This window comes from Nicotiana sylvestris, chromosome 10 (genome assembly GCF_000393655.2).
Source record: "Nicotiana sylvestris chromosome 10, ASM39365v2, whole genome shotgun sequence".
Lineage (NCBI taxonomy): Eukaryota > Viridiplantae > Streptophyta > Magnoliopsida > Solanales > Solanaceae > Nicotiana > Nicotiana sylvestris.
In genome coordinates this window covers 155,206,312-155,233,752 of record NC_091066.1, presented here as the reverse complement: position 1 = coordinate 155,233,752, position 27,441 = coordinate 155,206,312, and the positions used below count along the sequence as shown (strand labels likewise).

The 27,441-nt window shown below is 37.1% G+C and overlaps 1 protein-coding gene across 1 annotated transcript; it reads left to right on the top strand.

Moving 5' to 3' along the window:
- The first annotated feature begins 22,233 nt into the window (after positions 1-22,233).
- LOC138880146 (secreted RxLR effector protein 161-like) lies at positions 22,234-22,575 on the top strand. Its single transcript, XM_070159812.1, has one exon. It carries the CDS (start codon positions 22,234-22,236, stop codon positions 22,573-22,575), a length of 342 nt encoding a protein of 113 aa, XP_070015913.1.
- The last annotated feature ends 4,866 nt before the right edge of the window (positions 22,576-27,441 follow it).

Below are 27,441 nucleotides of genomic sequence, written 5' to 3'. Positions count from 1 at the left end.
TGTAATTCTGTTTGTCTCAAAGATTCTGTTGGCTATTTTTCCCAAATGATTTACAGAGATCTTTTCAGGAACATGAGCTTCATTCAGGATTTTCATCAACGCCAGACGGTGTTCCTCTGAATGGATCAGTAATGACAACAATGAAATTTGAGCGGGGGTCTTCTTTAATTGATCCACAACAGAATAATCATGGAGTTTCATTTTTCTTAAAAACTCCTCCGCCTCTTCTTCCGTCACAGCTCTCTTTGTTGGCATTGGATTGTTTTTAGTTTTTCTCAGCTCTTCGGGAGTAAAACATCTTCCCGAACGAGTCAAGCCTTGCACCTCACACACTTCTTCCTTGATTTCTTTGCCCTTGTACATTACGGTCATCCGTTCATAGTTCCATGGGATGGTTTTGTTGTTGATGATCGGCAGCTGGATTACAGGTGCAATAATAACCCGATCTGTACGTGCTCCTTCCACGAATACAATGGGCTTGTTAGCAACCTCTGGTACTATCACTTTCGGCCTTTCTTGTTTTGCGGCAACTTTGCTCGATGATGCCTCATCGACTATCATAGCCGGCTCATCACCATTTTTGTTCTGCTTAGACACCGACTTCTCCTCCATTAACTGCTTATCTGGCTTGGTTTCATGAGACTTGATCATCATGACAGTTTGTGACGGCTTCTTTGTCTCCCCATCAGCTTGTATGATTTCTATCATGTTAGCCTCTTGATGGGCTGGCATTGGATTTCTATTGATATTTGGAGCTTCGGGGGTTTGAACCTCGATTTTATTAGTATCAATCAGCTCTTGTATTGCATTTTTCAAATGCCAACATTTCTCCGTATCATGGCCTGGTGCACCGGAGCAATATTCACAGCTAATGGTGTAATCCAGATTCTTTGGAGGAGGATTGGGTAGTTTGGATTGTATTGGTCTCAGCATGTCTAGCTGTCTCAGCCTGTGGAACAGACTAGTGTAAGACTCTCCCAATGGAGTGTAAGTTTTCTTTTTCTGTTCCCTTTCTCCCCTGAATGCTGGCCTAGGCCTGAAACCTGGTCCGGGATAGGCTCGTGGGTAAGTATTTGGTGTGACAGGAGCACGCCAATTGGTGTGAACAGGTGGCTGATTGTATGCTTGAGCATGGTTAATGGCAAAATGAGGCTCTGAAGGGTGATAGTAGTGTTGGGATGAATCATGGTGGTAAGCTGATTGGCGAGGTCGTTGTTGATTATAGTAAAGCGGTGAACCTCTGGGTCCCGGCCAAATTCCTGAATCAACTACTGCTGCTTCCTCCCTCTTCTTTCTTCCGATTCCTCCTACCCCGCCTTGAATAGCTTGAGTAGTTGCCTTAATTGCTGAATAGCTCATGATTTTATTTGTCTTGAGGCCTTCTTCCACCATACCTCCCATCTTCACTACCTCGTTGAATGATTTTCCAACCGCTGAAACCAAGTGGGCATAGTAAGTTGGTTCCAAGGCTTGGAGGAAGTAGTCTACCATTTCGCTCTCCTTCATAGGAGGATCCACTCTTGCTGCCTGTTCTCTCCACCGAAAACCATACTCTCTGAAACTTTCATTGTGTTTCTTCTCAAATTTGGTCAAAGATAATCGATCTGGGATGATTTCCAGATTGTATTGGAAATGGTATGCGAATGCCTGTGCCAGGTCATCCCAGGTGTACCATCTTCCATGGTCCTGGCGTGTATACCACTCCAAAGCTGATCCGCTTAGACTTTGACTGAAGTAAGCCATCAATAATTCATCCTTTCCCCCAGCTCCTCGCATCTTGCTACAGAAACCCCTTAAGTGGGCTACTGGGTCGCCGTGCCCGCTGTATAGGTCAAATTTGGGCATCTTGAAGCCAACTGGAAATTGTACATTAGGGAATAAGCATAAATCTTTGTATGCTACACTGACTTGCCCACCTAATCCCCGCATGTCTCGGAACGACTGTTCTAGACTTTTGACCTTCCTGAACATTTCTTCTTGTTCAGCATTTTTGGCTGGCTTGTCAATTTCGGTTGGGAGATCAAACCGAGGAGCAGTTAAATTGATTTCGGAGGCTTTGAAGGTGGGCTCCGGGGGGTAATATTGGTTGTCTTGGGCCTGAAATATAGGCTCACTAGGAGATTTGTGAAATGTAGCAGGGGGAGGTGCTACGAAAATAGGAGTCATAGGTGGAGGAAGGTACGGAACTGGTTTTGGAGGTGGAGACTGTGGTGTCTGAGAGGTGGTGCCTCGGTAGTGCTGATAAATGGGGAAACTTGGGGATAATTCAGTGGTGATATTATCCTGAGTTTGGGTCATTGATGGAGCAGGGTTATTTGGGTAAGATGGGGGTAACTGTCCTGTAGACCAAGCTTGGTACATTTCAGCCATTTGCTGCTTGAGCTTAAACATCTCTTCTTTCATTTTCCCGACATCCATATCTTCTATCTCCATACCTGTGTCAACATCTGGGATAGACATACTTTCGGGTATTGGTCCTTTTGATCTTGTGTGATAGTGATAATATGCCAGTATACTCTTTAGAGAAACTAACTGCTTGAATTCTGAAAATGAACAAACTTGTTAGTTTTGAGAGTTTAACACATATATAATCACACATTGAGATGCAATGCTCCTAGACAAATAATCCCTTTCTATTATGCATTCGCTCGGCTGCTTGTGTCGTCCCAGCTTTCTTGAAATTGAAAAAAAAAAATTCACTTTTATATTCTATATATATCTTTTATCGTGGTGGTCGAATCTTAGAGATTGCCTACGTATCATGCCTTACATGAATCAGACCTTGCGTAGTTCGGACCAAAGGCAATCACTTTTATTTATTACATAAAGATGGAATTACATTTGAAAACTTTAAGAAAATGGCTTGAAAACACACACTTAAATCAAAATAAAAGATACAATTCATAACATCTCACAACATGCCCCACTTTCCACTTTTGTTGTCTAATATTGTATTATCTGCTCAATGTGGGGCTTGACCTGGATGGCCTCCCAGCGTACGATACATCCTTTCCAACTCCATTGCTAGATGACGAGCAAAAGTGGGCGCATGCTCTGTAGATCTTTCATAATCCATTCCTTGGCAGTTTACATAACTTTGAGATGTGAAGACTGCCAGGTCATGGATTTGTGCCCTGAAACCTTGGAGACGTTGGTCTTGGTCTTGCAATTGCTGCTGACGAGTGGTGGCTATATCTCTGACACGGTTTTCACGATCTAAAGCTGATTCTAATAGAGCTCGGAGTCTGGCCTGCTCTAATCTTGCTTGCGATCTTTCCCTGTCGAGGTCTGCTTGTTGATATTCTCTGTTGCATCTTCTTGCCTCTTCTAGTTGTGCACGAAGCTGGTCTTCTGATCGCATCCAATAGTCTTTTTCCTTCTTGAATTGAGCCTTGTCTTTTTCGGATTGCCTATCTTGGCGTTCCTTGTTAGATCTGGCTTCTTCGTTTAATTGTTGGATCCTTTCTTTTGCTTTGCTCAATGCCCTTTCATTTTCCGCAAGAATGGAATCATAATCTTGCATTTTTTCAAAGAGATTAGCGATGATTTTTTTATCCTTCCAGCTCCTCTTTAGCGTTTCAGAGATTCTTTTCATTTTTTGGAATCGAGCATGAAGATTTTCATTCTCACAAGCTAGACTCTTTTTCTCGCCTTCGGCTTCTTGTTCTTGCAAATCTTTCTCTAAACTGAGGCTTCTTAGATTTTCTTTTAGGGCATGGATAGTTGCTTTGTACCCTTTTTCTTTTTCTCCCCAGATCAACCGCTCTTGGATTTTATCATTGAAGTTTTGAACATGGGGTCTTTTTGTTGGCCTTTTTAGCTCAGGTTCTGGTACATCATCCACGCGAGACCGTTTTTCGAACCACCTTGCATATCCAGGATTTATCTCACCCTTGGTAGCGTCTAGGACTTGAGTATCACTTTTCAAGTATCGGCACCCATTCCACATTTGCTGAAGTAAAGCTTCGGGAATAGTGGCTTCTGGGTGTAATTCGATTACTTGCATACTCAAATCTTCCTCATCAGGAACTATTTGATATCTCCCTAGTTGCCTTAGGACTCTTAGTGGTGCATACGGCTGAATGCTTCTCAATCCCAATAGTAGTAGATAACTATTTGAGGTTGACATATGTATTACTTCTCTCATCGGGAGCCATCCCAGAGTCCATTCAATTTGATTTGCCGTTAAAGCCTTTAGATGAGATACCCATGCTTCTATCCCTTCTGGAGCTTGATAATTTTTTGTTCTTTCCTCATAGCTCTCGATGCAATTAGCTTTGTTTGACCCATACTGTATGATCTTGGGCTGTTGTTGGAGATGTTCAATCACCCACATTTGCAACAAAATTTTGCATCCTTCGAAGACTTTTGCTCCTGATTTGCATAAAGTCAAAGCCCGATAAATATCTGATAGAATGATGGGGACAAGGGTGTGATTTTCTTTAGTGGTGAGGATTTGCACAACTTTTGCGGTGCGAATATCAATTGTTCGCTCTTTATTTGGGAAGACCATGACTCCTAGAAAAGCCACCATGAAAGCAAATCGACGGTGCATCTGCCAAGTGTCTTTGTTTTGCTTATTAGTAAGGCCTTTCTCATGAATTTCGAACCCATCTGACTTTCCAAACCTGGAATACAAAAAGTTGAAGGAACAACATCCATTGATGACATTGCTTTTCCTGATTTGACTGCTGATGTTCAGAAGACCGAAGAATCGATGTATTGAAGGAGCCTTTGTGAATATCAAGCTTTGATTTCTTAAACTTCCGTCAAAACCAACATAGCCAGCTATCTCCTCTAATGTAGGAGTAAGCTCGAAGTCAGAGAAACGAAAAACATTGTGAACAGGATCCCAGAAAGTTACTAACGCCGTAATCAGATCATCCCGAGGTTCAACTTTCATAATGTCCGTGAGATTTCCCAAATGCTTGACGACCCATTTTTGACCGTCTTCGCCTAAATCATACCACCACATTTGAAGCTGACATAGAAATTCTTCCGTACTTGTGGATGAGGGACTTTGTGTGGTGCTCATTTTGTATCTGAAATTTAATTTTAATAAAGTCAAAATTCATTTTGGAAAATTTATACTAAAAATCATTTCGAAAATTTTTTCCTTTATTTATTAAATATCTTTATTTCAAAATTTAAAACTATATATTCTTTTTTTGAATTTTTTTTTTAAAAAAACAACCCATTTTATTCCTTTCTGCTTACCACGATTTTATTTAAGCTAGTCAACAAGCATGTTTGAGGCAAATGAATGCACAAATAACAAGTAGGATGCATCATGATGGTCTTTTAATTTTTTGGGTTCACCTGTCCTAGACAGACCCAACCCCTGTGTTGAGTCTCCAAGGCCAAATGTGTATGATGCAAATAGACGTTCCTACTAGGGATCCGGTACATGGCTGAGTTATTCTAAGTGTAAAACCTTAGGTTGATTGTTCTAAACCTGGCTTACCCAAACGGACAGTTTGAGCCGAAGCGGGGGCAACGTACCGGGAGCACGAAAGTCTGCCCGGCCTAGTTACTTGTCCCAACTCCGTCTTATTTGGTATGACTTTAACAGAAAGGTGGGTCACGCGCACGTGTACACCATAAATTCAGAAGACTCAGAAAGAAGGGGATTTCGTAGCAATTGTATATATTCACAATTCAAATAATATTAAAGCGGTAAAAAAAACATTTAGCATATTAGCATATAAACAGTTGAAAATCATATAGTAAATAAAGCCAATTAACACAGATATTTTAAGCTCGAATTCTTTAAACCCTGAACCAATGGTTCTGGGTTACAATAACACTGGTAATCCCCAGCAGAGTCGCCAGAGCTGTCGCACCTCCTTTTCACCGCGCCCGCGGGGCGCGTGGGGAGTTTTCTCCAATTGAAGGACAGTCGAAACGGGATTTGTTTATTTGTTTTAGAGTCGCCACCTGGGAATTTTAAGGCGTCCCAAGTCACCAATTATAATCCCTGAATCGAGGAGAATATGACTCTGTTTATTATTCTGCGAACCAGAAATCCTGAGTAAGGAATTCTGTTAATCCGGAAGAAGGTGTTAGGCATTTCCGAATTCCGTGGTTCTAGCACGGTCGCTTAACTGTTTTTATTATTGGCTTAATTATCTTGATTTTTATTAAATACTTTTTGTTACGTGATTTTTCTACCGCTTTTACTTATTGTGATTAAGGACCCTTCTTTGAATCGAATTACGCGTACGTATATTCGTGTTATAAATTTAAAAAAATGTGGAATTGTGTCACGCGTACGTGTACACAATAATTTTTTGGTAATATATTTATTAAACAATCATTTTTCGAAATTATGTCGAATCAAGAATATTTGTTTTTCTTGAATAGTGAACCGTACATATCAGGTTTTTATGAAATTGATTTAACGCCTTTGGAAAAATCCTTTTATTAAATATTCGCTCGAAGTTGCGTGTACGCATAATCCGAATTTTGCTTTTAAAAATATAATCAGGGTACGCGAACGTATCCCTAATTGCGCAAAATATTTGTAATGATATTATGGATTTTCCACAAATTGTTTATTATATCCATATATTTTATATGAAATACTGAGAAATTCATACTCAAGGGGTGTCTTTAAATTCTTTTAAAAGAAATTCACAAATTTTGAATATTGCCCGTTGACTATAATTTCTGCATATAACATATTCATCCAAGACTATTCAAATTCAAAATAAAGAATAAGGATATGATTAATACTATTCTTCACAAATACAATATATATACATATATCGAAGAATGAGGGACATAGGAAACTCATAAGATAATTTATGAATGGAAGAAGTATTTTTAGACAATTTTTATTTATTTCTTATCTAGTGCAAATTCTATTTCTACTTACCATTGATATAAGTATTGCAATTTATGCTTGTACACCTCATTTTATTCTCATATATTTGCTTTTAATCTAATTGGCCTAACTGTTTTGGTTAATTTATTTATGAGGGCGAATAGGCATCAAATTGATAAGAAAAAAAAAATTATTATACAAATTGGTTGACAATATTGCCTTACATGCAACGTATTTGTAATTCTTGAAACCTTCATAGCATTTTAAAATCATAATGAGCCATAACAAACTCAACTCACCATCCACTAATGGTTCTATGGATACCTGTTATCATACCACATAAGAACGTACAACTTATATTATTCCATCCATAACTAATCAAGTATCAGAATAAAATAGCAATATACGATTTTGACATTTTCACTCTATTCTAACAACGCCACAAGGCCTAGTTAATAACCAATCTTTATATCATATTTCCTACCTTGACAGTTCAAATATGATTAAACCAATGAGATGAAGGGCTAACATTATTACAAAACTTTATACGAACTTTCAAAGTAAAATAATTAGCTCATAGCTATCAAATTGAATTCACTACTAACTAATTATCATGAAACAAAAAATGAAATTTAAATTGATGAACTTGGACACATGGAAAATAGAATTACAATTCGAACTTCATTGATTAATCATGTTGAATCTCTTTCCAACATAAAATTTAAAAGACATGTACCTGAAAATGAAGGTAGAAGGAGTAAATTTCAGCGGTAGCAGCAGTAACAAACTCAGCAAAATTCCCGTATTCCCACAGATTTAAACAATAATAAGACCCAAAGAACCCAGATGCACAATGACAGCACTCTTTAGGAAATTTCAGAATTTTTTAACTGAACAATGATATTGAACAAATCCGAACAGATTTACTGAAAAAATAATATCAGATTTCAGTTTTCTTTTCAGTTTCAAATTCCCATTTTTCTGACTTTTTGTTTCTGCTGCTGTATCTGTGTGTGTGTGTGTGACTATTCTCTTTTGTTTCTTTTCTGTTTCTTTTTTTTTTCTCTCTTAAAAAAAAAACTATCACTGAAAACTGATATTCAGTCCTAACATCTCTATCTGAAAATTGATTTCTCTTTCTCTCCAAATTCCTTCTTCAAAATCTGATCTTAAAATCTGTTCTTCTTTCTTTCTATCTTTTTTTTTTTTTCAGATTTCTGTTTCTGCTTGATTTTCCTCTATAAATTTTTTTTTCCCTCTGTATTTTTCTCTGTGTCTGAAAAACTCTCTTAAAAACTCTCTCCCTCTAAAAACTGATCCCCTTTTCTGTCTGTCCAGCTCCTGTATTTATACAGGGCTGGTTGCACCTTTTTAATGCTGGATGGACCCTTTATCCCTTTAAAAATTAGAAAGTTTCCATTAAAAACTACTTTTTAATACTTTATATGATCTTAACCTGATTTTCAGCAGCCCCATTATCCCTTGTTTCCCATTAGTATCTTAAACTATGGCCACTAACATTACATTATAATACACTAGCACTAACACCCTGTTTTTACTGTTTCATTCCCAGAAATGCCCCTGAAATCCTGATGTTATCACTGAAAAATCAGAATCTACTGCAAAACATATTCTAAAATCTGTATAAACTTAATTATCTTTCTGATTTACAGCTATAACCAATCCTATTAACCTCCTAACACAATTGTATTTGACCAACTTTTGTAAACTTGAATTCAAACTTGACATTACAGCAATATTACACTGAATTCAGAACTAACATCATAACAACATATTACTGAAATTATCATAACAATTCAGACTGGACTTAACATTGAACCAAGATCAAACACACACAGGGTCATGGTCAATATACTGACAATGCCCTGTTCAGAAAACAATACATACACATCATACATTTGATTTTACTGGTTTATTAAACAAGAACTAACTGATTAACAATAACTAATTAACTGGTTATAATAAAATAATCTATTCAAGACATGTTGTCTCAGTCAACATTTTCAGAAGCAAGATTCACAATACAACTAATCGACGAACTTAATCGAGTCGATTACACACATTGTAATTAATCACAACCAATAGAAACAATTCACATTCGGATCAAGTAGATAGGTAGGAAACAGAAATGACAGAATTAATCAAAACAAAAATATAAAAAATTAACAAGCTATTAATACAGATAACAATACACGTAGAATACATAAAAGAAAATAGAAAAAATACCTCTGACCCTTCAAATGTATTCCGACTTGGACTCAACTTGGATTCGGACTTTGTTTGAAATCAAATAGACCTTAGTCGAAGTATTTTCCACTGAAAATACTTCGACTAAGGTCGATTGAACCTCAATCTTTACTTAATCTGAACAGAATCCGGAAGTTTGAGAATTTTAGGGTTCTTAAAATTCGATTTGGGATTTAACCATTTCTGGTCAGATTCGAGAAGAACCAAACATGACACAAGGGTGAGGGTAGCCTAGGGGTCATTTGGTGTTAGTTCGAAACAAATCTGAGTTTGTTCTTGTTTGGTCCGAATCTTCAAAAGAAGATTCGAGAAGCTCAGAACTGATTCGAACCAAACAAACAATAGATCCATACTCAGGGTGACTAGGGGAAGCTATGGTGTCGATTTGGGACTGTTAAGTTTAGATCTGAACTTGGCTCGAATCTTCAAATGAAGATTCGAGAACCTTCAGGGAGATTCGAACCAAGCAGATAACATATTCGGATAGAGGGTGTTCAGGGGGTTCTGGGGTGTTAAGGTGGTGACCGGCGGCGTTGATGCCGCCGGGTTTCAGGCGATGGGATCCTAGGGCGGCTAGGGTTAGGGGTGGGTTCCGGAAGGGATGATGAACAGTAGAGGGGAGGGGGATGTTCAGTTAGGGGCCGGGGTAGGGGTTTGGGCCTTATATAGGGGTGGGGTGGATTGATCTCATCCGTTGGATCAATCAAGATGCACGGCTGAGATCAATCCACTTAACCAAACGACATCGTTTGGTTTAAGTTGGGGAAAGGGGTCAACCCGGGGGTGAAATGGATCGGGTCTGGGTGAGTTTTTGAGGCCGTAGGATCAAGACGGATGAACGGTTCAGATTTGATTGCCTTAAACGTCGTCGTTTTGTTTATGCACGGGCTGAACTGGACCGTTTGATTGCAATGAATCAACGGCTCTGATTGGAAATACCTCATGCGACGTCGTTTAATCTGGTTTGAATTGGACCGGACAGGGAATGCTGGATTGGGCTAAAGGGTGTGATTTGGCTTGGGCCTGGATTTAAATCCAGGTCCGATTTTTTATGTATATGTATATATATTTTATTTTATTTTTCATTTTTATTTAAGATACTTCTAATTAGATTTCTAATTTTAATTTATAAAACAATTTTCACAAAAATATATTAATTACTCTATAACAATTATTTAACACATAGACAAAACATCAATCACACAGTGGAATATTTAAAATAGAACGATTGCATATTTTTTTGTGATTTTATTTAAATTATCTTTTAAATGCATAATTAAATCCTATATGCATGCAATATGTATTTTATTTTATTTTTTCATTTTATTATGACAATGTAAACACTTACGGACATAACACAAGTATTTAACACCACGCAAATTCAAAAATTACACAGTAAAAGAAATTTATTTTATTTTTTGATTTATTTTGGAGTAGTTTTTCGTAAGGCAAAAATCACGTGCTCACACTAGACATTCCTTGTGAGTCTTTGGGTACTCCAATTTATGTGTCTACTCCTGTGGGCGATTCTGTGGTTGTGGATCAGATCTACCGGTCCTGTGTGGTTACATTTTGTGGTTTCACTAGAGCAGACATTATGTTACTTGATATGATCGACTTTGAGGTCATCCTAGGCATGGATTGGTTATCTCCATATCACGGCATTCTTGATTGTCATGCCAAGACTGTTACATTAGTGATGCTAGAGTTGCCAAAATTGGAATGGAAGGGTTCCTCCGTTAGTGCATCTAGTCGGGTTATCTCTTTTTTGAAGGCTCGACATCTGGTCAAGAAGGGTTGTTTGGCGTATCCAGCTTATGTTTGAGACATCACCGCAAAGTCTTCGATGATTAATTTAGTGCCAGTAGTCCGGGAGTTCACCGATGTGTTTCCTTCTGACCTTCCAGGTATGCCGCCGGATCGTGACATTAATTTCTGTATTGATTTGACTCCAGGTACCCAGCCTATATCTATCCCACCGCACCGCATGATGCCGAAATAGTTGAAAGAGTTGAAGGAGCAGCTTGAGGAATTGTTAGCAAAGGGGTTTGTGAGGCCCAGTGTATCACCTTGGGGTGCACCAGTGTTGTTTGTGAAGAAGAAAGATGGGACCATGTGGATGTGCATCGATTAGTGCCAATTGAACAAGGCTACCATCAAGAACAAATACCCGTTGCCACGCATTGATTATTTGTTCGACCAGTTGCAGGGTACTTGGGTGTTATCTAAGATCGACTTGAGATCAGGGTATCATCAGTTGAAGATTCGGGGCTTAGATATTCCGAAGACTGCTTTCCGTACAAGATATGGCCATTATGAGTTTCTAGTGATGTCTTTTGGCTTGACTAATGCTCCAGTGGCGTTTATGGACTTGATAAACAGGGTGTTCATGCCTTATATTGATTTATTTGTTATTGTCTTCATTGACGACATCTTGATATACTCACGCAGCCTGGGGGAGCACGAGCAGCATTTGAGAGTAGTGCTTCAGACCTTGCGAGAGCAGAAGCTATATGCTAAGTTCTCCAAGTGTGAGTTTTGGCTAGAGTTAGTAGCATTGTTGGGGCACATTGTGTCTAGAAAGGGTATTAAGGTGGATCCCAAGAAGATTGAGGCAGTTCAGAGTTGGCAACGTCCTACTTCAGTGACTGAGATCAGGAGCTTCCAGGGTTTAGCACATTATTACCGCCGATTTGTGTAGGGTTTTTCATCTGTTGCATCACCTTTGACTAGATGGACCTAGAAGGGTGATCCTTTCCATTGGTCCGATGATTGTGAGGCGAGCTTTCAGAAGCTCAAGACGGCTTTGACGGCTTTTACTGATTTATAACTTGCGGGGATGGTTGGTTCGCGATTTGGAAGAGTTTGGGTTGAAATCGGAACACTTGGTTCCTTAAGGTTGGCTTAAAAGGCCAAGTTTGACTTCGGTCAATATTTTGAGTAAACGACCTCAGAATTCAGATTTGAAGGTTCCAATAGGTTCGTATGATGATTTCGGACTTGGGCGTATGTCCGGATTGGGTTTTAGATGACCCGGGAGTATTTTGTTGCCTAATAGTGAAAGTTGATTCCTTAAGGATTTTGAAGTTCTTAAATAATTGGTTTGGAGTGGGTTTTTGTGTTATCGAGGTCCGAACAGAATTTTGAGATTGGGAATAGTTTTGTATTTTTATTTAAGACTTGCCCGCAAAATTTGGTGTCAATCCGAGTAGTATAAGTGTGTTTCGTCGCATTGGATGTGAATTGAAGAACTTGAAGTTCATAAGTTTGATTCTATAGGTTTTAGGGAGTGATTCTTAGATTTAGCATTGTTTCGGGCATTCTAAGGGTTTGAGTAAGTCTGTTTTATCATTCCAAACTTGTGGGTATGTTCGGGCGGGGCCCCGGGGGCCCCGAACGTCAAAAGGACGAGGCTCGAGTTGAGTTAGGAATTTTGAAAGGAGCTGAAGCTCCTGTTGCTATCATAACCGCACCTGCGGTTGGCCAGCCGCAGGTACGGGACAGCATGAGCGGTCTGTCAATCGCAAAAGCGGCCAAGAGTGGTCCCAGGAGCCGCAGAAGCGGCTTACCTTCCGCATAAGTGGAGCCGCAGAAGCGGTTTGCTTTCTGCAGAAGCGGCCCAGCCGACCAGTGAAATTTCTGCAGAAGCGGACCCCTTTTCGCAAATGCGGTGGTCGCAGGTGCGGCCTAGGACCACAAATGCGGAAATCACTGAAGGCAGTGACCTTCATTTATTGCGGTTGTTAGCCATTTTTGGCTCATTTCCACTCAAAAGTTGCGATTTGCGAGCTCTTGAGAGAAGATTTTCACCAAGCTCTTAGAGGTAAGTGATCCCTATTTCCCTACACCTTGTGATTTAAATATTTGGATTTTGGGTAGATTAACATGTAAAGATTAGTGAAAAATTATGGAATTAGGGCAAAACCTAGGGTTTTGATAAAAACAAGATTTAACCACGAAATTCGTTATGGAATGGAGTAAAAATTATATATTCTTGACCCTTAGGTTATGGGTGACAACTTTCTTCTAAAATTTTCGGAATCCAGGCACGTGGGCCCGAGGTTGAATTTTTGGAACCTTGCCATTGGGATTGGATAATCGCCTTTATAGCTAGGATATGAATTTGTAAGCCTATCATAACGGACTTTTACACTATTTGAATAGTTTCGGATTGTGCGGCTCCGGTTTGAGAGTTGGGACGCATTCTTGAATTGGAAGTAGGCTCTAAACGAGGTAAGTCTCTTTTCTAACCTTGTAGGGGAAACGTCCCATAGGTGTACTTAATTAAAACATGATTAACTGTGGAGGCTACGTACGCACGAGGTGACGAGAGTCCGTATGTAGCTACTATTCCTATTATGTCCGGATAGTTCTAGGATTACATCATGCTTCGTGGTCGCTATTAATTGCTTATATATGCTAACGGTATGAAAGGAAGTAAGTTGAAGGAAATCTAAAGACTTACAGGCTTCAAGTGAATTGTATTCATTTTTGTTAAAAAGGGAATTAAAGAATTATTGTGCTTAAATTATGTAAAATTATGTTTACCGCGTCGCACGTATGATTCGCAAGCGGGGTTATGCTTTTACTGCGTCGTATGTATGATTCGCGAGCGGGGTGAATAGATGCATCTATGGTTCGTGCCGTTCAACCCTCGGTAGTGCACATTTTACTTTTATGTTGGATCCGGCCGATCGTCCTAGGTGGTATTTGTGTGTGATAATGGAACCGTAACCCTTATAAATTGTATGACTTATTGCTGGAAAGGTCACTATCTTAAATGAGAAAAATGCTTAGTTTTGTTAATTGGAGGAAAGGATTTTCAATAATTATTCTTGTTTGAGCTTGTTGTTATCTATATACACTATGAATTAAATATGTTGAACTTCATATTATTATATTTGCTGGCCTAGTAAGTGTCGAAGTCGACCCCTCGTCACTACTTCTGTGAGATTAGGCGAGATACTTACTGGGTACATATTTTTATGTACTCATACTACGCTTTTGTACTTGATTGTACAGGCTTTGAGGCAGGTGTATCTGGCCATTAGTCCGGCGCATACAGTTGTCATCTCAGCTCGAGACTTTTCGGTGAGCTGCCCTTCCCAGCCGATCTGCAGCAGCTGGAGTCTCTCTTTTGTCTTTATGTTCCTGTCTATTTCTTTTCCAGATAGTAGGATAGTATGGTTTTGTATATTCTACTAAATTGCCCACATACTTGTGACACCAAGGCACACACATTAGTAGAATTATGATATTTTTGGCTTGTCTTCATGATTGAGATTTGCATTTATTCCTTTCACTTAAATATGCTTTAGTTTTTGAAAGCTATAAATTTCTTAAATCTAAAATGGAAGTTATCTCGTACTAACTACATGAGTGAGGATTTACTATACAATCAGTGTTGGCTTGTATAACAACGATGTTGGGCGCCATCACGGCTTAATATGGAATTTGGTTCGTGACAAGAAGGGCTTTTACTATTTGTGTCTTTAAATATGTCATGAGATTTCTTGCTATAAAAGCATGCTATTAAAGAATAAATATTAAGTTTAGAGTTAGGGTAACCCGGTATACTAAGCTCCCGCGATGCACGGGGTCGAAGGAAAGATCGGACCACAAAAGTCCATTTTACGCAGCCTTACCCTATATTTCTGTAAGAAACTGTTTACATAGAAAGTTAGAGTTAAATAAATATAAAGTAAATATATTATTAAGGAAATCATGCCACACAAAATAGAGTACAGGACGAAGTCTATTTGCTCATATATATAAACCTCATGTTCTTCAATCATCCGGATGAAGTCTATTTGCTCGGAACTGTTCTTTCTTTCATTGTTTACTTCATATAACTGTCCTAGATAGTTCACATAGAATTTTTATGCTTAATTTGTTAAAAGGTCACATTTTCAATATTTTCTTGTAAGTATATATAGGCTTAGCTATCCTATGAATCATTCCTAATCTATTTTTCCCTTTTTCTTATGCTTTATGAGCCTAGTCAAGAAATAGCTACTCACTCGTGAAAATGAATGCTTGTTTATGTCAAATTATTCTCAATTTCTAAAGCTAAGAAATTTTTCTCCTTTGACCCAAACAAAAGAATTTCAATTCAGTTTACAAGTGTGATTGGCAAAAATAAAAAATCAGAGGAACCCCAATCTTACTCCTTCGTTCCAATTTTGTGGATTGTTTGAGTGGACAAGAAATTATATATAAAGAAAGGAAAACTTTTGAAATTTGTGCTTTTAAATGTATCATGAGATTTATGTGGCTGTAAAGATATGCTAATAAAAAATGTGATTTTTCAAATATTGAAAGATGTTCTTTTTAAAAGAATTATTAATAAGAAAATAATATCACATAAAATAAAATATAAATTATAAAAAATATTATTTTATTATTACTAATTATAGACCTCCTTCCAAATTTGTTTCTATAACATTTTTTTTTTTTGGTAAATAAGATTTTATGACGAAAGGTATTATGTCTGGTTAATTCAAAGAAAAAACTACAGATAGACATTGCGAGATATACTTCTCCCAACTAACATCCACTTTCCAAAGTTACTAACGAGACAGACTATATATATTATCCATGATAAAAATTCATATTATCAAGCTCCTTAGTAAGTCTTGTCTTCTATGATCCCCTACAGAAGATTTCTTCTTCTAGTGATGCTTTTAGGATCATCTTGTTTATTCTGGAAGACTCTGATTTTTCTCAATCCAAAGGTAATAAACACGTGCAACCAAAGTCATTTTAAAGATCTTCGCACTTGAATTTCTTCCTTTTGCATTAACTTCAGCCCATCTCAACTCATCTGGCCAAATCATAGTTGTTCTATCAATTCTTTGCTATTGCAAGAGCTTGTTCCACACCTGTGCACATACATCGCTTTGGAAAAAGAGGGGGGGGGGGGGGACATACTTTCTAGTTGAGAAGCACACATAGGACATGTTTGATTATCAACAAACCCCAATGCATCAACCTATTCTTGGTAGGCAATCTACCAAGAGATACCAGTCTTAAGATGAATACCCATTTTGGAGCTCCAAGATTACTGCACACTATTTTCCTCCACTGCACTTCAGGAAAATCACCCCTCATCAACATATATATCTTCTTAATGGGGAATGTTGTCATATTTTGTAAATCTTCTTCTATGATCTGAGCTTGCTGAAGGAGACTCTGCATCTTCAAAATCTTCTGCACTACTCAAGAGGCTTGCTTAGGCACAATTTCCTAAATCTTGCCTCCCTTAATGTAATAACTGTGAACCCACTTAACCTAAAGTTTATCTTTCTTGCAACTGATATTCCACAGCAATGTACTAATAGAAGCCTTGTTCTATATAGCTACATCAAGGATGTCATAACGACAACCAGCATTAGTAGGATAACATACTTTCTCCCATGCAAGTATGTTATAACATTAATGATTAATTATGAAGAGCCTCTAGCTTTAGTTATGAGTCAAAATATCTTTGGAGAAAATGAAAATTTATACGATACAATAAACATATACGTTGCATTTATCATTCTTAGCTATACTTTTAGAAGATTATTATTCGTAGTTGTATTTAGATTTTATAGTAAATCCACCTGAAAGTACTAAAACAAGAGATCAAATATTTTTAATTGAACTAAGAGAGAAACAAGCTCTTAGCTCAATTGGTTAGTCCAACCTCTTTAGTAAGCGAAGATCTTAAGTTCGACTCTCAATAAAAATATATTTATTTTTCTGTATTTCTATATTTCGTGATGAATACAGTCGATACAGGTTGTGTCCTTTGTATACACCCCTCGTTGCGCGAACGAATACAATTAACACATGTTGTATTCTTTGTATACACCCCTTTATTTAGCTTTGGGCGTATTCTTTGTTGGAATTTGGACTTACGTTAATTGGTTATAGTCTGAAAGGATAGTGACGTGGCCCAAGTGGTGGATAAATAAAAGGCCTAATATTAAATATTGTGTGTATGGATAAGTGAGGCCCAATAACTATTGGCATGTGATAGGTAAGCACTCTTTATAAATAGAGGCCAACCCCCTTCCCTAGCTATTAGAAAACTCTAGCGTATTCTGCCTCTTGAATACGTGGTAACGGTAGACATCCCATCACTCAAGTTCTCCGGGCTGTGAGAGCGCGTAGCTAGTAGATCGTGGAAGTTGGTCTCAGGCTTAATCGCCGTTTGCTGTCGCTGCTGAATCCATGGAGTTTAACGGTACGCTTCCTTAGACTCTAACTCTAGATTAATTGTGTAATTGTGTCTTAATCTCTGCTATGACTACAGATTAATTATCTTACAGTTGGTATCAGAGCCACCATAGTTAGGGATTAAGATCAAAATTTAATCTTGAGTTAACAAAGGTTATATCTTGGGTAACAAGTTTGCGTGTTCCGGCCTCTGTTTAGTAAATTGATTGGACACCCAGGCTTGTTATACACGTTCTTTTCTATATTGTGATCGGTTATACCTTGCGAATATATTTTGCTATTGTATAAATTTTAGACGACAATAGTTTGTCACTGTTTCTCGGCAAAACGGTTTCACCAGTGTTTAGCGTCTGTTTTGTGTCAGTGTACAAGGGGATGTAACGATTTTGTTGTTGGTATTTTTAAATAAAAGTACATATCAAAATTGGTAAAACCTTGATACGTGCTAACGATGAGGGCATCAGAAAAGGATTTTACAATTGAGGGCTAAGTCTTGTTAAGTTTTGTTGAGATCTAAACTTGATTGGTCCTTTAGTTATGGAATTAACTCCATACAATGTTATCGTACTTAGCAGAACTTAAAAGCCTACTATTTTTCTATGGACTTGTGTCCTTTAATAAATTTTTCAATTTTTATTTAGTACTCCCTCCGTTCCAATTTATGTGAACCTGTTTGACTGGGTACGAAGTTTAAGTAAAAAATGAAGACTTTTGGAATTTGTGGTCCTAAACAAGTTTAAATGGGGCCCAGAGTATTTGTGTGGTAATAAAAGCTTCTCAATAAGGGTAAAGTTGTAACTTTAAGCTAAATTGTTATCAAATTTAGAAAGGGTTCATTCTTTTTGGAACGGACCAAAAAGGAAATAGGTTCACATAAACTGGAACAACGAGAGTAGTTGATAAAATACTTCGGGTATTTTACGAAATACTCTGTCCTAATTAAATTAGATTGTTGATCTTGTTTTGATTGCATAACTCTTACTAGTTCTTTGGACTTTTAGTCAGAGAATGGAATTAATAGCAAATTAGAAGGGTCTATTTATTTGGAGTCATTGAAATTTTTTTAAAAACTTTATACATGTGAAATCATTTAACACATGGATTGAGAATTATGATTAATGAGTAGTTTCCACCAAAGTGGACTATTTATTTGAGTCGTTAAAATATTCTCAATGCGGATGTACAAATTGTCCTTAATAGAGTGTACGCTAGTGTTGGAGGTTTGCCTTTTTGATACTAGTGACACCAAATTAATTTATGAGATAATATATTATATTTCAACCCAATGGATGAAGCTTAATATCTTGGATTCTCATGTATATATATAAATTAAATGAATAAGGATAATTTGATGTAAGAGGAGGTTTTATGTCTCTTATCTAAAGGAAGGACACAATGTATGCCTTGTACTCTTGGATAATTAAGGGGAGGCTTTGTATCTCTTACCTAAAGGTGAGGATGCAATGAATGTCTTGGAATCCTTGATTTGTTTTTAAAGGGGAGACAGTTTCATCTTCTACCCAAAGGAGGGATGCAATGGATATCTTTGACTCTTTTGATTTAATATATTCCTGCCCATAATTCTATCTAATTTTTGTGTTGTTTGCTTATACAGCTGTTAACAACACAACTACTCAATTGAATTCCATTGAAACTCTGATTAGTAGCAACTACAAGAAGTGGAAACAAGATATTGAAATAGTGTTAGGCCTGATGGACCTAGACTTTACATTGACTGAACAGAAACCTACTGAACCTACAACTACTAGCACTGCTGATGAAAAGGCTAAGTATGAAAAATGGATGAAAGCTAACAAATTGAGTCTTATGATCATGAATAGATCTATTTCTGATCACATAAAGGGTGCAATTAAGGATAATGAAAATGCAAAAGATTTTCTGAGTGCCATTGGACAGAATTCCTAGAATCTGATAAAGCTGAGATAGGTACCCTGATTGATTCCTTGTCCACCATTAAGTATGACCTTGTAGGTAGTGTCCGTGATCATATTATGAAATTGGTTAATATTTCTACCAAAATAAACAATTAGGTGTAACCATTACCGATGATTTTCTTGTTCACCAATCTCTAAGGTCCCTTCTTGAGCAGTTTAACCAACTTAAAATAACCTATAATGCACAAAAGGATAAGTGGAGTATTGATGAGCTCATTACTGCTTGTGTGGTAGAGGAAGGGAGGATCCAAAAGGAGAAAGTTGAGGGTGTAGTGAACTTTGTTAGTTCATCTAGGTCAGCTGATTATCCCTCTTATAAAAGAAAAGGTGGACCCAAACTTCACAAAAAGAAACATGGCCAGTCTCATCGTCCAGGTGGTAATAGTGGTCATACTAATAAGCCTGGTGTTAACCAAGGTCAGTCTCATAATCCTCTTAGTCCTCAAGCTGTAATTAAGAAAGAAATCAAGTGCTGGGATTGCAAACAAGTAGGTCATAAGAAATCTAGTTGTCCTCTGAAAAAGAAACCAGGTAATCTTTTGGCTTTTGTCTGCTTTGAAACTAGTCTTATTCATGTTCCTTTAAATTCTTGGTGGTTGGATAGTAGTGCAACTGTTCATGTAACCAATGACTTGCAGGATCTAGTAAGCAGATGGAAGCCAAAAGAGGATGAATCCAGTATTGTTATGGGCAATGGACTCAAAGCAAAAGTAGAGTTTATAGGGATACCTATTTTACCTTTTAAGAATAATTCTAGTATTCGTTTAGAAAATACTATTTTTGTACCATCTATGAGATGAAAATTAGTTTCGGTTTCCCTTTTGGGCAAAGGTGGTTATTCATTTCAACAAAATAATGGTATTATTAAAATTACCTATGATTCACATGTTGTTGCTGATGCTTTTTTAAGTGATGGTCTATATCGCTTGAATGTATTGAATGAAACTTTATTTGCAATACATGTTGAAAATATTGCCCACAAAAGATCTGCTATGAGTAAAATGTCTTACCTATTACGGCATGGGCCTTGGTCATATTTCTAAAGAAAGAATTAAACGATTGATAAAGGAAAATATTTTCCCTGTTTTTGATCCAAAAAATTTTGAAATTTGTGTGGATTGTATTAAGGGTAAAATGACTAAGGTTAAGAGAAAGGGTTCCACTAGGAGCTCTGAACTCTTAGAAATAATTCGTACTGATATTAGTAGACCTTATGTACCTACTTTGACCAATCATAAGTATTTTATTACTTTTATTGATGACTTTTCAAGGTACTGCTATATATATCTTTTAAAAGAAAAATCTGAAGCACTTGATAAGTTTAAAATTTACAAGACTGAAGTTGAAAAACAGCTTGGGAAGTCCATTAAGATAGTGAGGTCTGACCGTGGTAGTAAGTACTATGGAAAATATGATGAGTCTGGTCAATGTATGGTGTCTTTTGCTTTTATTTTTGCAAGAATGTGGGATAGTAGCACAATATATCATGCCAGGTACTCCTGAGCAGAATGTTGTGGCTGAAGGACGAAATCGTACTCTCATGGAAATGGTGAGAAGTATGATGTCAAGGACTAGCCTACCGGAGTCTCTTTGGGGTAAAGCCTTAAAAACAACTAGCTATATCCTGAATAGAGTTCCTACAAAATCTGTCTTGAAAACTCTTTTTGAACTATGGACAACCCGAAAACCTAGCTTGAACCATTTTCACATTTGGGGATGTCTAGATGAAGTTCGTATTTATTCCCCACAGAAAAGAAAACTGATCCTAAAACTACTAGTTGTTTCTTTATAGACTATCCTGATCACTCTAAAGGTTTTAGGTTTTTCTATCCTGGGCGTGGCACTAGAATCGTTGAGTCTATTAATGCAAAATTTTTTGAGCATGATGTTTGTGATTGTGATTGTGATTGTGATTGTTCATGTGGTAAGGAAATTGTATTAAAAGATAAGGAAGTCATTGTCCTTGTACCTGTTATACATGAAAAGGTAGTAAACCAACCTATTCATGAGGGAGAGAATCAAGGGAACAACGACGTAGATCCCATAGTTCCTGAACAAAATGTACACAATGAACCACTCTACAGGTCACAGAGAGAAATAAGATCTGCCATCTCTAATGATTTAATCGTGTATGTGACTGAAAATCTTAGTGATACCGGAGAGCTGACTGATCTTTTATCATATGCTCAAGCTATTTCCTCTTTATTTTTTGATAAATGGCGTGAGGAAATGAAAGATGAAATGCGCTCCATGGAACACAATGGAGTGTGGGAGTTAGTTAAATTGCCTGAAGGTTTTAGACCTATTGGGTGCAAATGGGTGTTTAAAACTAAAATAGACCCTAAGGGAAACATAGACCGTTATAAAGCAAGGTTGGTTGCTAAGGGTTACACTCAGAAAAAAGGTATTGAATATAAAGAAACATTTTCTCCTGTTTCATCCAAGGATGCATTTAGAATTGTGATGGCTCTTGTGGCTCATTTTAATTTAGAATTGCACCAGATGGATGTTAAAACTGCTTTCCTGAATGGGAGTCTACTTGAAGAAGTTTACATGGTTCAACCTAAAGGGTTTAAAGAAGTTGGTAAAGAACATCTAGTGTGCAAGCTTAACAAATCCATATATGGGCTAAAACAAGCCTCAAAGCAGTGGTACTTAAAATTTGATGAAATTATTATAAAATTTGGATTTGTGGAGAATAAGCTTGATGAATGTGTTTATCTTAAAATAGCTAATGGTAATTTCATTATCATGGTTCTCCATGTTGATGACATTCTGCTTGCCACAAATGATTTGGGCTTGTTGAATGAGACCAAACAGTTTTTGTCTAGGTCTTTTGATATGAAAGATCTTGGTGAAGCCTCTTTTGTTCTTGGGATATAAATTAAAAGAGATAGGTCACGTGGTTTATTGGGTTTATCACAACGTTCCTACATTGAGAATGTTCTTAAAACTTTCAATATGCAAGACTGTAGACCTGGTATTGCACCTGTTGTAAAAGGAGACAAACTTAGCAAGGATCAATGTCCGAAAAATGAAGTTAAAATGAGAACTATGAAAGATGTGCCATATGTAAGTGTTGTTGGTTGTTTGATGTACATACAGGTTTGTACAAGGCCTGATATTGCATTTGCTGTTAACATGTTTGGAAGATTTTCTTCTAGTCCTGGTTGGACACATTGGGTGGCTGCAAAGAAAGTGATGAGATATCTACGATGCACTAAAAACTTCATGCTTGTGTACAAAAAAGTTGATGACCTGGATCTTCTAGTATATTCAGATTCTGATTTTGCAGGTTGTTAAAACACTATGAAAATCAATTTTTAGGTATATTTTTATGTTGTGTGGATGTGCTATTTCTTGGAAAAGTGAGAAGCAAAGCATCACTACTACATCTACAATGGAAGCTGAGTTTATTACTTGTTTTGAGACTGCTTCACAGGCTATCTGGATGAAGAATTTTCTTACTAAATTACAAATTGTGGATTTTATATCTAAGCCAATGACTATTTTCTGTGACAAGAGTGCAGCTGTGTTCGTCTCCAAGAATAACAAGAGAACAAGAGGCTCTAAGCATGTTAGCCTTAAGTTTCTTAAGGTTAGAGACATGGTAAAAGAAGGTGATATATATATATTGAGCATATTAGCACATAATCTAAGGGTGAATATTCGGTATTTCGATTCGGTATTTCGGTATTCGGTTTATCAATTGTGTATACTAAATACCATACTAAATATATTTCGGTACGATTCGATATTACTTATTTTGGTTCGGTACGGTTTCGATACGGGTTCAGTTTAATAATCGCTGAATAAACAATTGTAGGCAACACTAAGTCAGTAGTAACTAGATTAGTAATCTTCGTAGGAATTACTTGTAAAAGTTGGACACTATTTTTTTGGTTTTTGCTTGTCCTTTTCTCAGTATAATAATAATAATATAGTGAAAATAATCCAACATCATTTCTTGTTTTTGAAGCAAAATCATGTTCAAAAAGTTTCGGTAGGATGAGCATTTAAGATGGGCTTGGGCGATGGGCTGGGTGGGTAGTAAGAATTAAGAAAATATCTTTTAAAAATTGGTATTTCGGTACCGAGGACCGTACCGAAATATCAATATTGCAATACCGAATTAGACCAAAATATCGAAAAAACCGAAACCAAAATACTGAAATAATTCGGTCCGGTTCGAAATTCGATTTTTCAGATTTTATGCCCACCCCTAAGTCATAATCTATGTTGGCTGATCCTTTGACTAAGGTCTTAGGCCTGTAGTGTTTAATGAATATGCTAAAAATATGGGTATTTTAGAGTCTTTTGATGTGCTTTAGTCAGTGGGAGTTACCTTGTGATTTCTAACTGAGATATTGCTTTTGATAAATTCTATTTTTATGCAAGCTTGTGTTATTTGATACCTGATATGCTTATGACTAACATGATAATGTATTTATTTTTATTTCCAATTGGACATTGCATAAACTTATGATATCTTTGAGTCTTGCAGCTTGTTGCCTTGATTATCCTAGGTAAGGCACAAGAGAATCCTCCTGAGGTGATATGATTTTGTATCACTTGGAGGCTCCTGAGGTGATATGGATATAATATCACTTAGAGGATTATTTCTTTCTAAGAGGTGCGAATCTATTCACCTTGATTAGAAAGATAAAATGCTTAGCACACATGTTTGATCCATGTTGATGGAAATTCTAGCATATGTGGTCGTAGATAGAATTCATACCTTAAAATGGTGTGATGCCTGCTACGATTCATTGTTAGTCTTTTCTATTGAGACTGAATGGATTGTTATATGGGCCATTCTATCCTTGGCTATGTGAGTAGTGTGGCCACCGTAGAGTCTAAAATCCTTTTTCAAAAATGATTTTCTTAAAAAACCCAAATATTTAAAATTGTTTTCATGTCCTCAATTAATGTTGGTGTCCAAGTGGGAGAATGTTGGAATTTGGACTTACGTTAATTGGTTATAGCCTGAAAGGATAGTGACGTGGTCCAAGTGGTGGATAAATAAAAGGCCTAATATTAAATATTGTGTGTGTGGATGAGTGAGGCCCGATAACTATTGGCCTGTGATGGGTAGGCACTCTTTATAAATAGAGGTCAACCCCCCTTTTCCTAGCTATTAGAAAACCCTAACGTATTCTGCCTCTTGAATACGTGGTAACGGTAGACGTCCCATCAGTCAAGTTCTCTGGGCTGTGAGAGCGTGTAGCTAGTGGATCGTGGAAGTTGGTCTCAGGCTTAATCGCCATTTGCTGTCGCTGCTGAATCCATGGAGGTTAACGGTACGCTTCCTTAGACTCTAACTCTAGATTGATTGTGTAATTGTGTCTTAATCTCTGCTCTGGCTACAGATTAATTATCTTACATTCTTTGTGTGAATGAATACAGTTGATGCAAGTTGTATTCGCTGCACGAACGAATACAATTCACACATGTCGTATTTTTGCGCGTCTGGATGCAAGAGTCTTTGTTGCACGTCTGAATACAAATAATACAAGTTGGTAACAATTAAACAGTAGCTACGAATGGTAATTATGCAAATTATAATTACGTATGGTAATTAGGCTCTAAACTGTACATTAAAGTTTCTCAAAAAGTTATGCATCATCAGGGGAAAGAATAAAAAAATAGTGAATAGAAGCGAATACTAACAACACTTATTACAATCCAGCCCATAGGACGTATTGTCCATTGAGCCTAATGTGCCTTATGCATTTGTTCTGTGTCTAAAGGGACGGCATCACCCGATCCTGGCCTGGTCCGACATGTCTTAGTGGTATAGGAGGGGGGGGGGGGGTAATGGGACAGTCATTTTGTCCCGGTGGCCCAGCCCGGTCCCAATCCAGGTAGCCGACTGGATATTTAAAAAACAATATATGAAGTAGCCGTTGGCCAGAATTTTGAAGCACCTGTTCCCTGATCACCATAAATTTTTAGTGTTAGAATTTTAAATCACCAGAAATTATAACAATCACAAGAATTTTCAGCCACAATACTGAAAAATTTTGGTGAATTTTTCAGTATCATATTTCTTTTTTAGAGGGGGGAGGGATTAGAAATAGCCAGATTTATAATTGACAATTGAAAATAGCCACAACTTCAAAAGTAATCTTAATTTAGTCACTTTTTATGTAATAATTAAATCTGAATAAAAATACCCTTAAAAATTCTTACATACTATGCTGGAGTTGGAACTTTTTATGTATGAGATTCTAGGATAATGTGTTGGAATTTTGTAATGTGCTGAAGTTCCAAGACAAAATGCTGGAAGTTTATACCTAGAAGCTTCATAATACAGCATATTATGCTGGAACTTTCTGTGTGCTGGAGTTCTAACATTATACTGGAAGTTTATACGCAGGAACTTCATAAATCCAACATATTATGCTGGAACTTTCCGTGTTTCAGCAAAACAATGGCTATTTTTAATGACTTTGTAAATGCTGACTATTTTTCAATTACCAGTCCGAAAACTGACTAGCCCATGCTATTTTCTCTATTTCTGTCATTCTCCTTTTTTTGATTCAATTGTTGTTGTGCGCTGCAATTTAGCCCAATGAAATCGTCCTTCCGGCCCATACATGAGATGTTACCCAACTAAATGCCTTCCTTTTGTCCCTTGTAAAAATTATGTGGGGTAGCCATTTTTTAAAGTGATATTTACTTTTTATCCAGTATTTTTAATGCTGAACAAAAGTAGCCATTAGTCTATTAAAATTAATACGAAAAGACGGTGTTACCCTTTCTTCTATCTCTTGACCCCATCTTGGCCCAACACATCTTCTTCGCTTTAGTGTCAAAATTCCTTGCTCTTTGTTCCTTTTCTCCTCTTCGAGATTGACCAGGTGAGCTTGAAGAGCTCATTTCACTACCTAACCCAGTTCCCCCTCTCTCTTTCTTGGGGTTTAGGTGGAAGAGATTGACAAACTATGCAACGAAGGAGACGAGATGACTGTAAATAGGAAGAGGGAAATCATCAACAAATTAAGGACTTAGAAAAAAACAAGAAAAGAATATAAAGGGTAAAAGGGAAAAAAGGTGATATTTTCATCAGAGCACCAACAAGCTTAATAATATGAGTAGTACATAGTATAACTATTAGTATGGTGAACTAGAATTTTATGGGGAAAAAAATTAGGAAATCAGAATCTTAAATACGTGCATATGTGGTGGTTTGAATCAAGGACATTTGGTCCTGAACTTAAAATTACAAGTTCAAAAGTTAAGGACATTTGGTCTTGAACTTAGACTAACAAGCTCAAAAGTTAAGGACAATATGTCCTGAACTTACAGTTACAAGTTCAAAAGTTAAGGACAATAGGTCCTGAAATCCTGAACTTAGACTAACAAGCCCAAAAGTTAAGGACAATAGGTCCTGAACTTAGACTAACAAGCTTAAAAGTTAAGGACACTTGGTCCTGAGCTTACATTTACAAGTTCAAAAGTTAAGGACACTTGGTCCTGAACTTAGACTAACAAGCTCAAAAGTTAAGGACAATAGGTCCTGAACTTAGACTTACAAGTTCAAAAATTAAGGACAAGTAGTCCTTAACTTAGAGTTACAAGCACAGAACTTAAGGATAGGTGGTCCTGAACTTCGAGTTCCAAGTTTAAAAATTAAGGACATGTAGTCCTGAACTTAGAGTTGCAAGTTCAAAAGTTAAGGACATGTAGTCCTGAAGTCCTGAACTTAGAGTTGCAAATTCAAAAGTTAAGGACACTTGGTCCTCAATTTGTATGAGCAGAAGGGTATTTTCGTCTGGGCAGGTAAAATTTATTAAAGCAGTGGCTAAAGACTAAAGAAATTTTAAACAGTGGCTTAAAAGTAAATACATGTATTATTTGTGGTTAACCGTGCACTTCCCCCTTGTCCTTTCTCCTTGGAGTTGTTTGGTTTACATAAATAGCCACAAATCTAATTTACATATTTTTTTTTGAAGGAAAAGATATTTATTCCATTAAACCAAAACATTAAGCATTTGTCACGACCCGGATTTCCCACCCTCGGGAGTCGTGATGGTGCCTACTAATGAGAGCTAGGCAAGCCAACCCTTAACTACCTTTTTTCATTAACAAATTATATTTTTTTTCAATTACCAGCGATAACATGAAAACAGTGGAATTAAATAAATAAGCGGAAGTTAACAATTT

Bases quoted from the DNA above. Each gene is read 5' to 3' on its own strand.
- LOC138880146 (XM_070159812.1), top strand. From the start codon at position 22,234: ATGCAAGACTGTAGACCTGGTATTGCACCTGTTGTAAAAGGAGACAAA.